Source organism: Mus caroli, chromosome 14 (genome assembly GCF_900094665.2).
Source record: "Mus caroli chromosome 14, CAROLI_EIJ_v1.1, whole genome shotgun sequence".
NCBI lineage: Eukaryota > Metazoa > Chordata > Mammalia > Rodentia > Muridae > Mus > Mus caroli.
This window is the reverse complement of record NC_034583.1, coordinates 59668547-59683542: the sequence shown is the minus strand read 5'-3', so window position 1 is coordinate 59683542 and position 14996 is coordinate 59668547. Positions and strand designations below refer to the sequence as shown.

Genomic DNA, 14996 nt, shown 5'->3' with positions numbered 1-14996 from the left:
TTGTAGACCAGGCTGGCCTCGAACTCAGAAATCCGCCTGCCTCTGCCTCCCGAGTGCTGGGATTAAAGGCGTGCGCCACCACGCCCGGCAACCATTTCTTCCTTTTCTACACAACCTATCCTAGGCTGACATAATAAAGTCAGGTGGAATACAATCTTTTATTTGAATCAATGGAGGAAAATGGCTTTTCTCTGTTCATTTATTGGAGGAAGATGTAGGTATTATTTCTCTCAAATGCAAGGAAAACCAAAAAGATCTCAGATTTCCATCCTGAACTTTTCTTCTTCTTTTTAATCTTGGATATTTTCTTTATTTACATTTCAAATGTTTTCCCCTTCCCATGTCTCCCCTTTGGAAACCCTCTATTCCATCCCTCCTCCCTGCCTCTATGAGGGTGCTCCCCCACCCACCAACCCACTTTGTCTTCCCTCCCTGAAGTGTACACAGTAAAACTCAGTGCCTTCATCTTTGTTTGTCTAACCTTGTTTCCAAGGATCCATGGCTTATTTTACCCCAGAATACAAAAGCATACCTTCAAAGCTGAATAGAATTTTCTGAAGTCTTTCTACTATTTTTATTTAGTTATTGAATTAATATTATAAGCCTTGTTTTTGGCCAGCATATAAAATGGTTGAAAACTTGACTAAGAAAAAAATTCAGACACTGAAATCATTTTCTGCTTTCCATAAAAATAAAATAGCAAAGGTCGGCAATCAAGCTTGACGCCTAGCCTAAGTACCCTTGCTAGAGCCCACATGATGAAAGAAAGAATGGATTCCTGCAACTTATTCTCTGACCTCATATGTACATCATGGCATGTGGCCACCCTCTCCATATCTCACACATGCACAATAAATACATACATACATAGTAAAAATACTAAAATAAGAAATTAAGAACCATTAATACTAACAAGATTATGGTCAAGTAGCTCTAGTAAAGTCCCTGAACTTCCCATTTTTTAGTAAATCCAAGAAATCAACTAGTTCCTGATTAATTCAAGATAAATAGAGCTACGTAAGGCTTATAACAGAAACACATAGGAAAAGAAAACACATTTTTTTCTTTAAAAAAATAAAGTCTGTAACTATGTTGTTTTGCTTTTTGTTTGACTCCCACTTGGGAAATTAAAATAAGATCCACAGAATCAGAAAAACAAAATAGCTGTTGTGAATTAGAGGGAGCTCGTTGGGGTGCCTGAAAATGCTCTCTCAGTGATTCCAGAGCCCACAGCTGAGGTCAGATTGCTTTATTAGGAACAGAGCATTTTAGAGTCAGAAGATGCCTTCAATCTGTACAACCTTAATGGATTTTGAGCTAATTTTAGACTAGGTCACGACTAGGGCACATATCGATTCCTAGGAGTGATGGTTTGTGTTTCTCAAAGAGTATATATTTCCAATTTTCAGTTTTCATAGGACTCCAGTGAAATTTATAGCTGTTTGAGGTAATGCTTGGCTGGAGAAAAAGACAAGATTACAATAATAATAATCATTTACCTTTAATTGAATCAATATGAACGACATTGGTTCTGTAGGAAGTAAACTTGAAATTGAGTCCTTAAACTGCCAGTTACCATCTGTATGAAAATGGAAAATGAAGCAGATCTGTTCACCTGCAAATTGGGCCCATATCTAATCTACTAGATGAAAACACAGTTTGAGTATAATTTACAGGTTTTAGGATCATGCATAGAGATTATTGCTCAGTTCTCTGCATCAGAGAGAATAAACACGAAATGAACAAAAGGCAGCAATGAGATTCTTTTTTTTACTATGTCCCACAGACATACCCACAGACCAGTCTAGTAGAGACAATTCAGTCTCAGCTCCTTCTTCCCTCATGTGCTGAGTTGGAAACCAAGATTATCTGTCACAAAGGGTTATGCTGTCAAACAGTCTTCTAACCATTTGTTGTGCAGTCACAGACCAGGGCTGTTCTCAACCCTGGTCAGGGAAGATTGATTTTGCAGTGGGCAGCACTCAATGCAGAAATATATATGGTCGAAACTTTGAGAATGAGTTACTGAGCACTAAGCCCTGAAAGGGGCATAGACATGAAGCTTTCCACATCTTAGATTCGGGGAACATTACAGAAAGTGTGCGAAGAATGTAAGGGCTGGAAGATGGAAAAGAGCAGTTTGAGGCACTGTCTCCTGAACATGGCATGGTCTTGGTCCTCATGAATTCACAGTATCTGTGGTTACCAGCAAAGGATCAAATCATTCAAATTTCCAGCATGGATTTTTAAGGTCCACCTTTTGCTGAGGAGCTACTAGCAGCAGATAGCTGCTGAGGGAGGAACAATCATTCCTCTTAAAGGAGCTCCTATGCTTCAGTGGATGGCTCCACATTCGTGAACAAATGGATTTAGTGGGTAGGCCCTGCCCCCCCCAAAAAAAAAACAAACTCACAGACCACCTGAAGCTCAAGAAGAAAGACCAAGGTATGGATGCTTCAGTCCTTCTTAGAAGGGGGAATGAAATAATCATGGGAGGAAATACCGAGACAATTGTGGAGCACAGCTTGAAGGTAAGGCCATCCAGAAACTGCCCCACCTGGGGATCCATCCCATATACAGTAACCAAACCCAGACACTATTGCAGGTGCCAAGAAGTGTTTGCTGACAGGAACCTGATAGAGCTGTCTCCTGAGAGGATCTACCAGAGACAGGCAAATACAGAGGCAGATGCTCGTTGCGAACCATTAGACTGAGGACAGGGTCCCAAATAGTGGAGTTAGAGAAAGGACTGAAGGAGCTGAAGGGTTTACAACCCATAGGAAGAACAACAATATCAACTAACCAGACCCCCAGAGCTCCCAGATACTAAAGCACCAACCAAAGAGTATACACATAGAGGGACCCATGGCTCCAGCTGCATATGTAGCAGAGGATGGCCTTGTCAAACATCAATGGGAAGAAAGGCCCTTAGTCCCATAAAGGCTTGATGCTCCAATGTAGGGGAATCGAGGACAGGAGGAGGGCAGGGAGTGGGTGGATGGGTGGGTGGGGGAACACCCTCATAGAAGCAGTGTGAGAGGGAATGGGATTGGGGGGGTCCTGCGGGGGCAAACTGGGAAAGGGGATAACATTTGATCTGTAAATAAGTAAAATATCCAATAAAAACAAACAATAAAAACAAAAACAAAACAAACAAACAAAGACAGATTAAAATTGATATGGAAGTGTGATGGCACATTAAGAGGAGGAGAGGAGTATAGGAGAGAAATAGGAAGTAGGTGCTATCCTATTTTCTTGTATATGTGTATGAAATACAAAAATAATAGTTTTAAATTCTCAGAAGAAGAAGAAGAAGAAGGAGGAGGAGGAGGAGGAGGAGGAGGAGAGAGAGAGAGAGAGAGAAAGAGAGAGAGAGAGAGAGAGAAAATATGCTCTTGCTTCATAGTCAGCATTTTCTGGTTGTTCCAGACCACACACTGGTAGGGTGTAGCACTGTAGCATTGCCTCAGAATTAGAGTATAGATGTGGATCCCTGCACACCCAGTTTCAATCTCATCGCCTTACCTGGCCATCTTTAAGTTTCATCAATTCAGCAACTGTGTTGCCTGATACCCACAAGAAACAGGCAAAGCACTGGACAAGGAGCAGTGGCTAAGCAGTGGGGATCATCTGTGTAGACACAGAAGTCAAGGGAGAAAATAAACTAAGTCGTCAGGATTTCTGATAAAAATCCATTAGAAGATGTAAACAAATAAAATGATGTTATCACACTTTTAGACATTAATGGAAACCATTACTGAACAGGAGAGTTGGAAAACCTGCTATGGTTGAGTGTGTCTTGGTTGTCTATGACTGGAAGCTTGATTTCTCTATGCGGTAGTTAGGGGAGATGGTGCCTGAGCAAAGGTGTTTGAATCAAGAGCTTGAGCAAGTTGTCTTTGGTTTGTGTATGAAAAAAAAAATCAATGGACAAGGGTATGTTCAAATGAAGTCTTACTTAGGAAGCTGATTGGGTTTTATTCAGTAGGTTATCCTTTGTCCATATTTAGAAAGATCAATGGCTTTTTATGATTTTTATTTATTTTATGTGTGTGAGAATTTTGTCTTCATGTGTGTCTGTGTACCACATGTATGGCTGGTGCCCTTGGAGGCAACAAGAGGGTGACATATCCCTTAGAGCTGCAAGTTTAGGGTGGTTGTGAGTTGCCACATGAGTGCTGGGAATCAAAGCCAGGTCATTTGAAAGAGCACTATGTGATCTTAACCATGAAGCCATCTCTCTATCTCCTAGTGTTATTTCTTAAGATTCAGAAAAATTGCAGATCTTCTAAATCACAAAGGTAAGTCAACCCCTTAAATCCAGTAGGAAACCGTTTTATCTTACCCTGTCCCATACTAAATACAGTCTGGATAGTCTTCCTATATGAGAAAAAATGTCCAGGAATAAAATATTATAAACTTAAGAATAAAAATACAATACACTGTCATGAGTAAAAACTAAATTAAAATCAAATTATTCTATCTGGATAACAGTTTGGCCCAATCTAAATGGTTATCCACCCACTGAAACACCATCATCTCATGTTCTTACCCAGAAAACACTTCTCAGGACACTGTTTCTGTGATTAAAATATGTATTGGAATTATTTTCAGGATAAGTCTCCATGTTTTCAACATGGAACCTGAGTGATTCACCTTTCACCCCCTACCTACTGGGGGTGGGGGGGACACATCATCTCAAGACATACTCTAGAATTTGATGCATGCCCAATTATTAAAAATAATTGGCTTTGCATGGAGTATTTGATAGTCTATAAATATCTCTTCTCCTCAGACAACTCTGTGGCCATTAAGCAAGCTTGTGTCAGTATAGAAAGACGTAAGGTCTACCAAACTGAACATTGCAGAAGTGACTTCAGTTGTGGGCAATAATGTAATGCCAACTATTCCATCAACCAAACACAACAAAAGAGGTACAATAAAATGATGGAACTCTTTTTAGCTTTTAATTTCTTTTTGAACTACTTTTACAGGTAGACAAATTAATGAGTTTCATACTGGTATCTTCATATTAATCAAATTCTTAAATTTTATTTATCAAGCCTCAACAGCATTCTTGGTCTCTGGGTGGGAGTATCTTCAAGGAACAGATGTATATTAGTCAGGGGTACAGTCATGTGTTTGCTTCCAAATATAAAATGAAAGAAAACTTTCATCCTAGAATTCCCAGTGTTTGGGGGCAGTCACAAGGAATGACTTACACCTTTGAATACATAAATACATCACTTTGCTTAGGTCTCAAGTCTACACCAAAGCAGAAACTTACCAAACACCAAAGGCCTTCCCATTAAAAGTTAACAGTACATACGAGAAGCACCAAAACTCACTCATGGGTATTCACATCCTACCAGACAGGAAGGCAGAGGTGGTCAGTGTTTCAGGAATCAGGGGAAAACAGCATTACCATAAGGATGTGGTGCCAAGTGTGTGGGTTTGGGAAGTGGACAGTAGAGAAGTCCATGTCCCAGAGTGACTTATCACATTGCCAAGCTGAAGGAGAAAGTTGGCATCAAGTAAAGAATTTGGGTTAGTTTTACCACCCAAAACTAACTGGTACTCTCAGTTCTATCTATTCAACCTTGAAAGTCTCTTTGAGTTAAGCTGTAGGAAGATGAAAGGAAGGACATCTATGTAGGAGCACTCACACAGACAATAAAAGAGATGGAGTACCAAGAAATGAGTGGGCTAACCAAAGAAATGGTCAGTTGGCTAAAGCCCTTGGTTTGTTGTTGATGATGATAACAAAATACCTTGCAAAGAGTAGCTGAGCCTAGCACTCTAAGTATTTATTGGGCCACTCATGGCAGCCAGAAAATCCTGGGCAGCAAGATAAAGAGTCTGGAGTCTCAATAACTTTTTTACAATAAATAGGTTCTAGCCAATAAAACACAAACTATAAGGATGGATCCTTAAGCAAATAGGGAGTTTTCTAGAAGCATTTGATGATAGTCAGGGGCATATGGGAGACTACTATGGATATTAGAGATAATAGCAACTGACTCAAATCTATATTGCAGTGTAATTCAAGGAACTAGATGGAAAATAAATATCCATACATCATTTAATGAGGGGAAACTAAAGAGATTATTTAAGGTTATTTTTGTCATTGTACAAACATCAGCACACACACATACAAAGCCTCCTGTTGGAGTAGCATAGAAAACTATTCTAGAACAAATATTTTTCTTTTGTAAACATAACTACACTTTAAAATAGCGATTAAAACAAATGGTGCTGGTTCAACTGGCACTCATCAAGTAAAAGAATGCAAATTGATCCATTCTTATCTCCTTGTACAAAGTTTAAGTCCAAGTGGATCAAGGACCTCCACATAAAACCAGATACAGTGAATCTAATAGAAGATAAAGTGGAGAAGAGCCTCGAACACGTGGGTACAGGGGAAATTTTCCTGAACAGAACACCAATGGCTTATGCTCTAAAATCAAGAATAATCAAATGGGACCTCATAAAATTTCAAAGCTTCTGTAAGGCAAAAGACACAGTCAATAGGACAAAATGGCAACCAAAAGATTGGGAAAAGATCTTTACCAATCCTACATCCGATAGAGGGCTAATATTTAATATATACAAAGAACTCAAAAAGTTAGACTCCAAAGAAGCAAATAACCCTATTAAAAAATGGGTACAGAACTAAACAAAGAATTCTCAACTGAGTAATACTGAATGGCTGAGAAGCACCTAAGGAAATGTTCAACATCCTTGGTCACCAGGGAAATGTAAAGCAAAACAACCCTGAGATTCTACCTCACACCAGTCAGAATGGCTAAGATCAAAAGCTCAGGTGACAGCAGATGCTGTTGAGGATGTGGAGAAAGAGGAACACTCCTCCATTGTTGGTGGGATTGCAAGCTGGTACAACCACTCTGGAAATCAATATTACCAGAGGACCCAGCTATACCACTCCTGGCCATATATCCAAAAGATGTTCCAATATATAAGAAGGACACATGCTCCACTATGTTCATAGCAGCTTTATTTATAATAGCCAGAAGCTGGAAAGAACACAGATGTCCTTCAACAGAGGAGTGGATACCAAAAATGTAGTACATTTACACAATGGAGTATTACTCAGGAATTCAAAGAAAACCAAAGACTTCATGAAGTTCTTAGGCAAGTGGATAGATCTAGAAAATATCATCCTGAGTGAGGTAACCCAATCACAAAAGAACATACATGGTATGCACTCACTGATAAGCAGATATTAACCTAAAAGTTTGGAATACCCAAGATACAATTCACAGACCACATGAAGTCAAGAAGAAGGAAGACCAAAGTGTGGATGCTTCAGTGCTTTTTAGAAGGGTGAACAAAATACTCATGAGAGGAAATATGGAGACAAAGTGTGGAGCAGAGACTGAAGGAAAGGACATCCAGAGACTGCCCCCACCTGGGCATCTATCCCATATATAGTCACCAAACCCAGACACTATTGTGGATGCCAACAAGTGCTTGCTGACAGGAGCCTGATATAGCTCTTTCCTCAGAGGCTCTGACAGAGCCTGACAAAAACAGGGACAGATGCTCCCAGTCAATCATTGGACTGAGCACGGGGTCCCCAGTGGAGGAGTCAGAGAAAGGACTGAAGTAGCTGAAGGAGTTTACAACCCCATAGGAAGAACCACAATATCTACCAACCAGGACCCCCGCCTCCCCGCCCCAGAGCTCCCAGGAACTAAACCACCATCCAAAGAGTACACATGGAGGGACTCATGGCTCCAGCCTCATATGTAGCAGTGGATGACCTTGTCAGGCATCAGTGGCAGGAGAGGCCCTTGGCCCTGTGAAGGCTTGATGCCCCAGTGTAGGGGAATACCAAGGCAGGGAGTCAGGAGTGGCGGGGAGCACCCTCAAAGAACCAGGGAGGAGGGACAGGATAGAGGTCCCTGGGGGAAGCAGGAAAGGGGATAACATTTGAAAAGTAAATTAAGAGAATATCTAATAAAAAAATACTAGTCTTATCAAATTAATATACTCCAAAAATATTCTTTGATTTTTTCCTGTATAGACTAATAACAGATGCTTATTCTCAAGTGTTATTTTTTAATATGACTGGCTTTGCAGTAAGGCAGGAGTGGCATCACCACAAATATAAAAGGAAAGTCCTAAGATATTACCATGGTTCTGAAAGCTGTAACGTCTCATGATGATGGTGATTTTTAGCATCATTGTAATAATATAGGATTCAGTCTCTTATTGACTTAACAAAGTGTGTCAATCATGGAATAGGTAAAGAAGTTGTAGATAGAAACCCAAGCATGAGCTGATTGCGGATTTACTCAGAGTGGTCACACTGAAATGGGGAGAAGTGCTCATGTTCTGAGTATGTGATAAGAGCTGAGATAATAGAATTCCCTCGTATATCATGTGTAGAGCATAAGAACAAGCCGTGTATTCCCGATGACTTCAATGTCTTTGACTTGCCTAGTGATACTGGCAGTGTTCATTTATCTGAGAGAAGAAAAATATTTGGAGGAAGACTTTTGGGGACGAAGATCATGAGTATAGTCCATGTATTATCTATGATGTATCAAAATGCAGAAAACAAAACAAAGGTCATGGAAGTATTTTTGAGTGACATGAACTTGGCAAGCACTTACATAATAGTAGATTTGAAGATAGGCAGTTTGTGAGATGTCTAATTGAGTATTTGTAGACAGAAGAGACAGGAAGTGAAAGCCGTGAAGCCTAGGCTGGGCAGTGGTGGCATACGCTTTTAATCCCAGCACTTGGGAGGCAGAGGCAGGTGAATTTCTGAGTTTGAGGCCAGCCTGGTCTACAGAATGAATTTCAGGACAGTTAGGGCTACGCAGAGAAACCCTATTTCAAAAAAAAAAAAAAAAAAAGATGTGAACCCTGATGCCTCCCCGATGTTTAGGAGTCTGGATCATGAAGGGGAAGGTGTGAGAAGGGTAAGAGAACGGAACTAACATGAAAGGAAACCTTAAGCTGTGAGTTAAGGAAAGAAAACACATCCAAAAGCTTGGGAAGAGAGTATCAGGCAAGTAAGTAAGAGTCAAGCATGAATGGATCCATAGGTAAAAGGCATTGTACTTAAGATCTGAAGGTCATTGGTGACCTTGATGAGAATGAGTAGTGAGGACAAAACTTGAGAGAGTGTCATAAAAAGAAAAAGGGGAGAACCTGGGACAGGGATGGCTGAAAAATCTTTCTGAGCATTTTTTAAAAACTGGTAAGGCTGGTAGAAGAGGATATCTACACAGAAGAATGACCAAAATGTGTTCAAGGATGACAGAAATCATCTAAGGTGACAATAGATAACTAATGAAACTGTTAGAATTACAGGTGACACTGTGTCTTTTGTGCACTCTGAGCCTTCCACATACCCTTCTTTCCTTTAGGTATTAGAGTGTGTTACTAGTTATAAGTTTTGTTGTGTTTATTATGAGACATTGTCTATGTGTGTTAATAGAAAAATCTGTGTCTTTGCCTCTTTTGTGAAATGGAAAATATTTTTTAATCCTTATTTTTTTATGATTGTCTCTTATTTTTTCAAGTGACACTTTCTACTCAAAGAAGGTCTTACTTAGTAAAAGAAATGTAGAGTCAGAGGACAGACACGTGGCATCTTGATGCTAAAACCCTCTTAAAGGTTAAACATTATTATAATAGCCCCTATTTATAAATCAGACATTGAAGCCTAAAGAAATAAATGACTTGCCGAGGGTAGGTGAATCAGTTACTGGAGAACACACAGCTCCCAGTTCTGAATGTGATGTTCTTTTCAGTGCACTCAAAGCATAGTTAATAGGCTGATGTTGGCCCCTGTGTCTACAAAGAAAATTACAATCAGACCTTCATTAGTGGGCCTCCGGGCTACTTAATTTACTTTCAAGTCAGAAGGAGAGTTCTTTTTAACCCACTGTTCGGTTGCAAACCTTTCCTCCAACTCTGAAGGTTATTGTTCTATTCTGATAATGGTTTCCTTTATGGTACAGACCTTTCTCACTCTACAGAATCTGTTCTGTTCCACTATCTTTCGTCTCCGGTGTTTGTGAGGACTTACTCATGGGGAGTTCACCTCATCCCCATGCTCTCTTCTTCTACCACTTTCATGGTTTCAGGTCACAGATTTAAGCTTTGGTTCACTTGAGGTTGATTTTTCTAAATAATGAGGATAGTAGCCTCCTTTCCTTCTTCTGTACATAGATGGCCCATTTTCTCGGCACGATTTACTGAAATAAATGTCTCTGCCCATTTGGTGTGTCCGTGTTCTTAGCTGTGCATGTCTGTCTTTGCTTGTAGAGTCTCTGCTTTGTATCATTGGCCTGGCTATCTGATTTTATGCTAATACCACACCATTATGAGTAGATTATATTAAATTGTAGAATATTTTAAAGTGAGGTAATATTAGACCCGGTGCTTTGTTCTTTTCATTAAGCTAACTTTGGTTTTTTAACCTAATACTTTATTGTTCTATGTGAATTTTAGAATTATTTTTCTACTTTTTATGATGAACATCATTGGAACTTCAATAGGAATTTTGTCAAAACTGTAGATTGTTTTGGATACTGTGGATAGCCCTGGTTAAACTAAATGTGTCACAAAATAAAACATAAAGACTTGAGTCTTTATGGAAAGGGACAAGTGGAAATGAGGCAGGCTTCATGGTGGTGGGAGGGAGGCAAGAGAGCAGGGGCTTGTTAGAATGTAGGCAGACTATTTTACATACATGTATGGAACTGTTAAAGAGAAAATTTAATCAATTTAAAAAACTGCATACTTTACTAACTACCTGGTAGAGAAAGAGAGACAAATATAATGAGAGGTCCTTCAGCAATATGTGAAGAAACAGTAAGAGACCCTGGAGTCCTGAGAGGAAAAAGGACAATCAAACATGGTGCTAAACACTGACGTGCTGAGAATTGATCCCGGGTACAGGGCTCTGGGGGTGTGCTTATCCACTTCACTGTTTAACTTCCTAATGGAAAATTACTAAGATAAGTATAGATTACCTTAAAGTTTTCTATTTTAATTTTTAAATTATGTGTATGTGTGTGTGGTGATGGGGTGTGAGTGCAGTGAGCATGGAGACCAGAAGAGGGCGTCTGATTCCTTAAAGCTGGATTTATGGAAGCTATGAGAGTCCAGCTCTGGCGCTGGGAAGCAAACTCAGGTCGTCTACAAAAGCAACATGCACTTTTAACGGTTGAACCATCTATCCAGTCCCCAACAGCTTACTTATGCTTAATCTGTGTTCATTCAGATTAACCTGTAATTAATGAAACCTTTTTCTTCAGAAAGTCACATTTTAATGGGTGTAATCAGGTAATTTGAAGACAAGGTAGATTAGTGAAATGTTCAGCATTGAGATGATGGTTAACTCAGGGCCACTAATGTCAGTTTTGTAAAAGACATTTAGAGAAGACCCCACTAAGCAGATATTTGTATAGAGAAATGAAAAGAAAGGAGAAGCAAGTCATGTGACTATCTTTGAAGAGAATTTTTCCAGGCAGAGGAGCATGCGCCAATACTCTTGAAGCAAAATATATGTAACATGCTCCCTGAATAGTCAAAATAGTCAAATGCACATGGCAGTTGACTCAGAGAAAACGAATAGTAAGATATAAAGACAAAGAGTACCAAGCAGCGATCATGGAGAACCTAAACATTATCATAGTGACTCTAAGATGAAAAGTCCTTGAAAAGATGTGCTCAGAGACTCATGCAGTATGATATGTATTGATAAAATAATTTTATATAAGTACATAATGTGTGGCAAGGGGCCAAGAGAAAAACAGTTAGGTAAAGTAAGAGAATACTTCAATAAACTATGGTAGATGTAGCAATATCTTGGAATAGCACAGGAGAAAGAAAATGAAAGGTTATCAGCTATCTCTTCAGGACAAACTGGATTTGCTGATGGATGAGATGTAAGCTGTCAGAGAAGACTGAAAGTGGATGAAAAGACGCAGCTGCAATACTCACATAAGAGAGTCTGCGAAGCAAATATAATTAGGAGAGACTATGAAGACACCAAGTTGGAAGGGTGGAAGTAGATGCCCAGAATTATATTCACATTTGAGATATTAAGCACTCAAGTAACGAATTTGCTTCTAGGGGTATTGAATTCAGAGGTTTAGACAGATAAGTGAGACAGACTACTGAAGGAAATAGAAATGAGTCTGAGAGGAAGTTGATCTGAAAAGAGAGTGCAAAGAAACTGCCAGTGACCAGAATCCCAGTCAGACAGAGTAAAATCTTCTGGGAGTATGATAAGGTTTTTTTTTAGATCATAGGAAGCTGAATAGCTGGGGAATATTAGAGGGATGATGTGAACTGGGAAAGGGGACAGAATCCTAAGTGGAAAAAGAGGAGATGCATTGGCCTTATAAGACAATGAGAATGTGTAAAAAGACTTATCCATGACCCTCTGGACGTCTCTCTCTCTGTCAGTGTTATATTACAAAGCATCTTACTTCTCCTTTCAATATATCTTTTATTTTAATTAATTCACAACTTGTAACATGTACACATTTTTTAAACATTTCTGTTTGTTTCTCCAGTGGGTTTTTTTTTTTTTTTTTTGTATGTCTTTCTCTATTTCATCTACTTCAACCGAAGTGTATGTCGTAGACTTCAGGAATCGTTTTATCTAAAACATTCTTGATTTTTTTCATCTCAGAAGTTTTAATCCAACTATAATCATATTAGACACAGAGTAGAATCTGTGCCAGGTTCATTTCCACCCCCACTAGCTCCACTGTTGTCCTTAATTAGTACATGATGTTCACCCTGTGCTTTAGCCTCAAGCCTTGCACGAGCTGTGAAACTGTCTCAGAGTGTTTCCTGTGTTAGATCAAAACTACCTGTCTACCTACTAGGCTGGGCATCCTTGCAGTGGAAGCAAGGACAGGGAGTAGGGTGCAGCTTCCCCCAGATAACCCTTCAGAATGTTAACCACAGGAATATTTTGGATGACTGTCCTTGTTTCTCACATTCAAGGTATGTGTTATTCTTTTCTGCGATGTTTATTTGTTATACCTGAGGCATTATCTCTTTAGCCACAATATTTTAACTAGGGATTACAAAAACTCTAACTCGAATTGGTGATTTCTCTGAGGATAGCAATGCCGGGCTTGGATTGGATTACAACTAATCAAGAGGTTTGATGAGTCTATGAAAATTCATATTCCCTTAAACTCTAACAATCATGAGAAAGGGAAAGAGATGAGCATTTACAAAATACCTGTAGAAGTATAGACACTGTGTTAGTCCTTAACTACTTTGTATGTCAGAAAGTTTAAAACCCTTTACTAAAATACCTTTTAGTGATAAAGAATATGAAAATACCATTTGCAGATCACAGAGATTAGATATGATACAAGTGGTCACAAAGTCCATTAACAGGTTAACCCTTGGTACAAATCTGAGTACATCCCCCAAGTTCTTATTATTCAATATTTATTGTTATATATGGTCCACAATACACTCACAGCTAACTTTCTATATAACAGGACATGATAAAAAGATAACATTTTGCATTGATATGGGACCATCTAAGATTGTCTAAGCAGTGGAATATTTGAGCTTTACCTATGGGAGTTAAGAATACAAATGCAAAGTTACTGAGAAAAAAAAGAGGAGGTATTTAATGTTGAAATAGGTCATTTCTGTGCAAGATTTGGTAGAAGGCAGCATCTGGAGATAGATGTGGAGAACAGAAATAACAGAGGTGGTAACTCAGAGCAAGGTGGAAATAGCCTAAGGATGCTGTGTCTTTGTCCGCCTCCTTCCTTATGTCTCACTGATCTGTAAATAGCCATCTCAACTTCCTCACATCACTAGCTAAGGACAATAGGAGTGCATGGCTGGTCATTGGAAACACGTGAACTAGAGGAGTGTAAAGCCATTTGTCACTCCTTGGAAGGTGGCTTGTAATAACACATGCATTTTTCCCTTTTTGTTTTCTTTTAGAAAGGGGGATTGTTGGAGTAGAGGGTCAAGAACTGGTTCATCCTAAAAAGCTTCCCTTGCTACACAAACGGGATCTTGAACGCATCCATGACTCTGACATACCGGTATACATTTCGACTTAGTCAATATGACTCAGTGGCTTTCACAGATGGGCAAAAAGCTGCCCCTGGCTCCAAGAAGGAGTAACTATGAAGCAAATGTGGTTTTCAGTTTTGTGGGAGGCACCCACTTGGTTTACAGTGTATGCTCAGGGGTAACTGACCCTTAGTGGGTTAGCAAAGGAACAATAATGACTGTTCAAGCTTTGGGGGAGCTATTTTCTATCTTTCAGTTTTGGTGAGGAGTTTCCCTAAGTCTGTGCAGACTCATGTCATGTACCCTCCATTTTAGAGCACAACCCCAAGTCTTTATTTTGCTTTTGTCAGTTTTCAGTGCACAGGATAATGTGCTTTACGTGTTCTGCAGCCCAATGGGACAGCATCCATGGGGACAAAAAAAAAAAAAAAGCTTGGCCTTACAAAGGTTTCCATCCGAGTGTTACCATTTAAAAATACCTACAATATTATTTTCAAAAGAATATTTACAATAGACTATAGACAATACACATGTGATGGAACACTATATAAGATGTTAGACAGGTATTCTTCGTTATATTTAGGTATTTGCATTTTACAACCTAGATTTTTAACTTGGGTTCACAGAAAATACATAGAGTCTTCTGTTCTGACAACAGAATACAACACTTCTGGTGCCTTGGCATTTCTTCCCCTTTGCATGGCAGCAGCTAGCTTTCTATCCCTCACTCATGGGTTTCTCAGTAATTAAAAAGCAACATCTAGGCCGCTCTCATGGTCTCATAGCATGATGCAACAGAAGCAGCTCTCTGCTCTCTTGTTCTTGGGGACAGCTCTGGACTATTTTTCTCTAATAAGGTTCTTGTCAAATATTATTTTGATCTTCAGCTCTTTCTTCATCTTTTCAAGCCTTCATGTAGTTAAAAGGTTGGTATAAAGCCAATG

The 14996-nt window shown here is 39.3% G+C and overlaps 1 protein-coding gene across 2 annotated transcripts in view; it reads left to right on the top strand.

The window, feature by feature from the left end:
- Positions 1-12945: 12945 nt before the first annotated feature.
- Positions 12946-14996, top strand: part of Adam7 (ADAM metallopeptidase domain 7) — a 37146-nt gene continuing 35095 nt past the window's right edge. The window contains exons 1-2 of one of the 2 annotated variants that reach the window (XM_021182378.1): positions 12946-13005; positions 13978-14081. In XM_021182378.1, the coding sequence (XP_021038037.1) occupies positions 12954-13005; positions 13978-14081 (156 nt within the window). In that variant the 5' untranslated portion in view covers positions 12946-12953. Of the gene's footprint in view, positions 13010-13977; positions 14082-14996 lie in introns of both variants that reach the window. The other variant, XM_021182379.1, reaches the window with a different exon arrangement.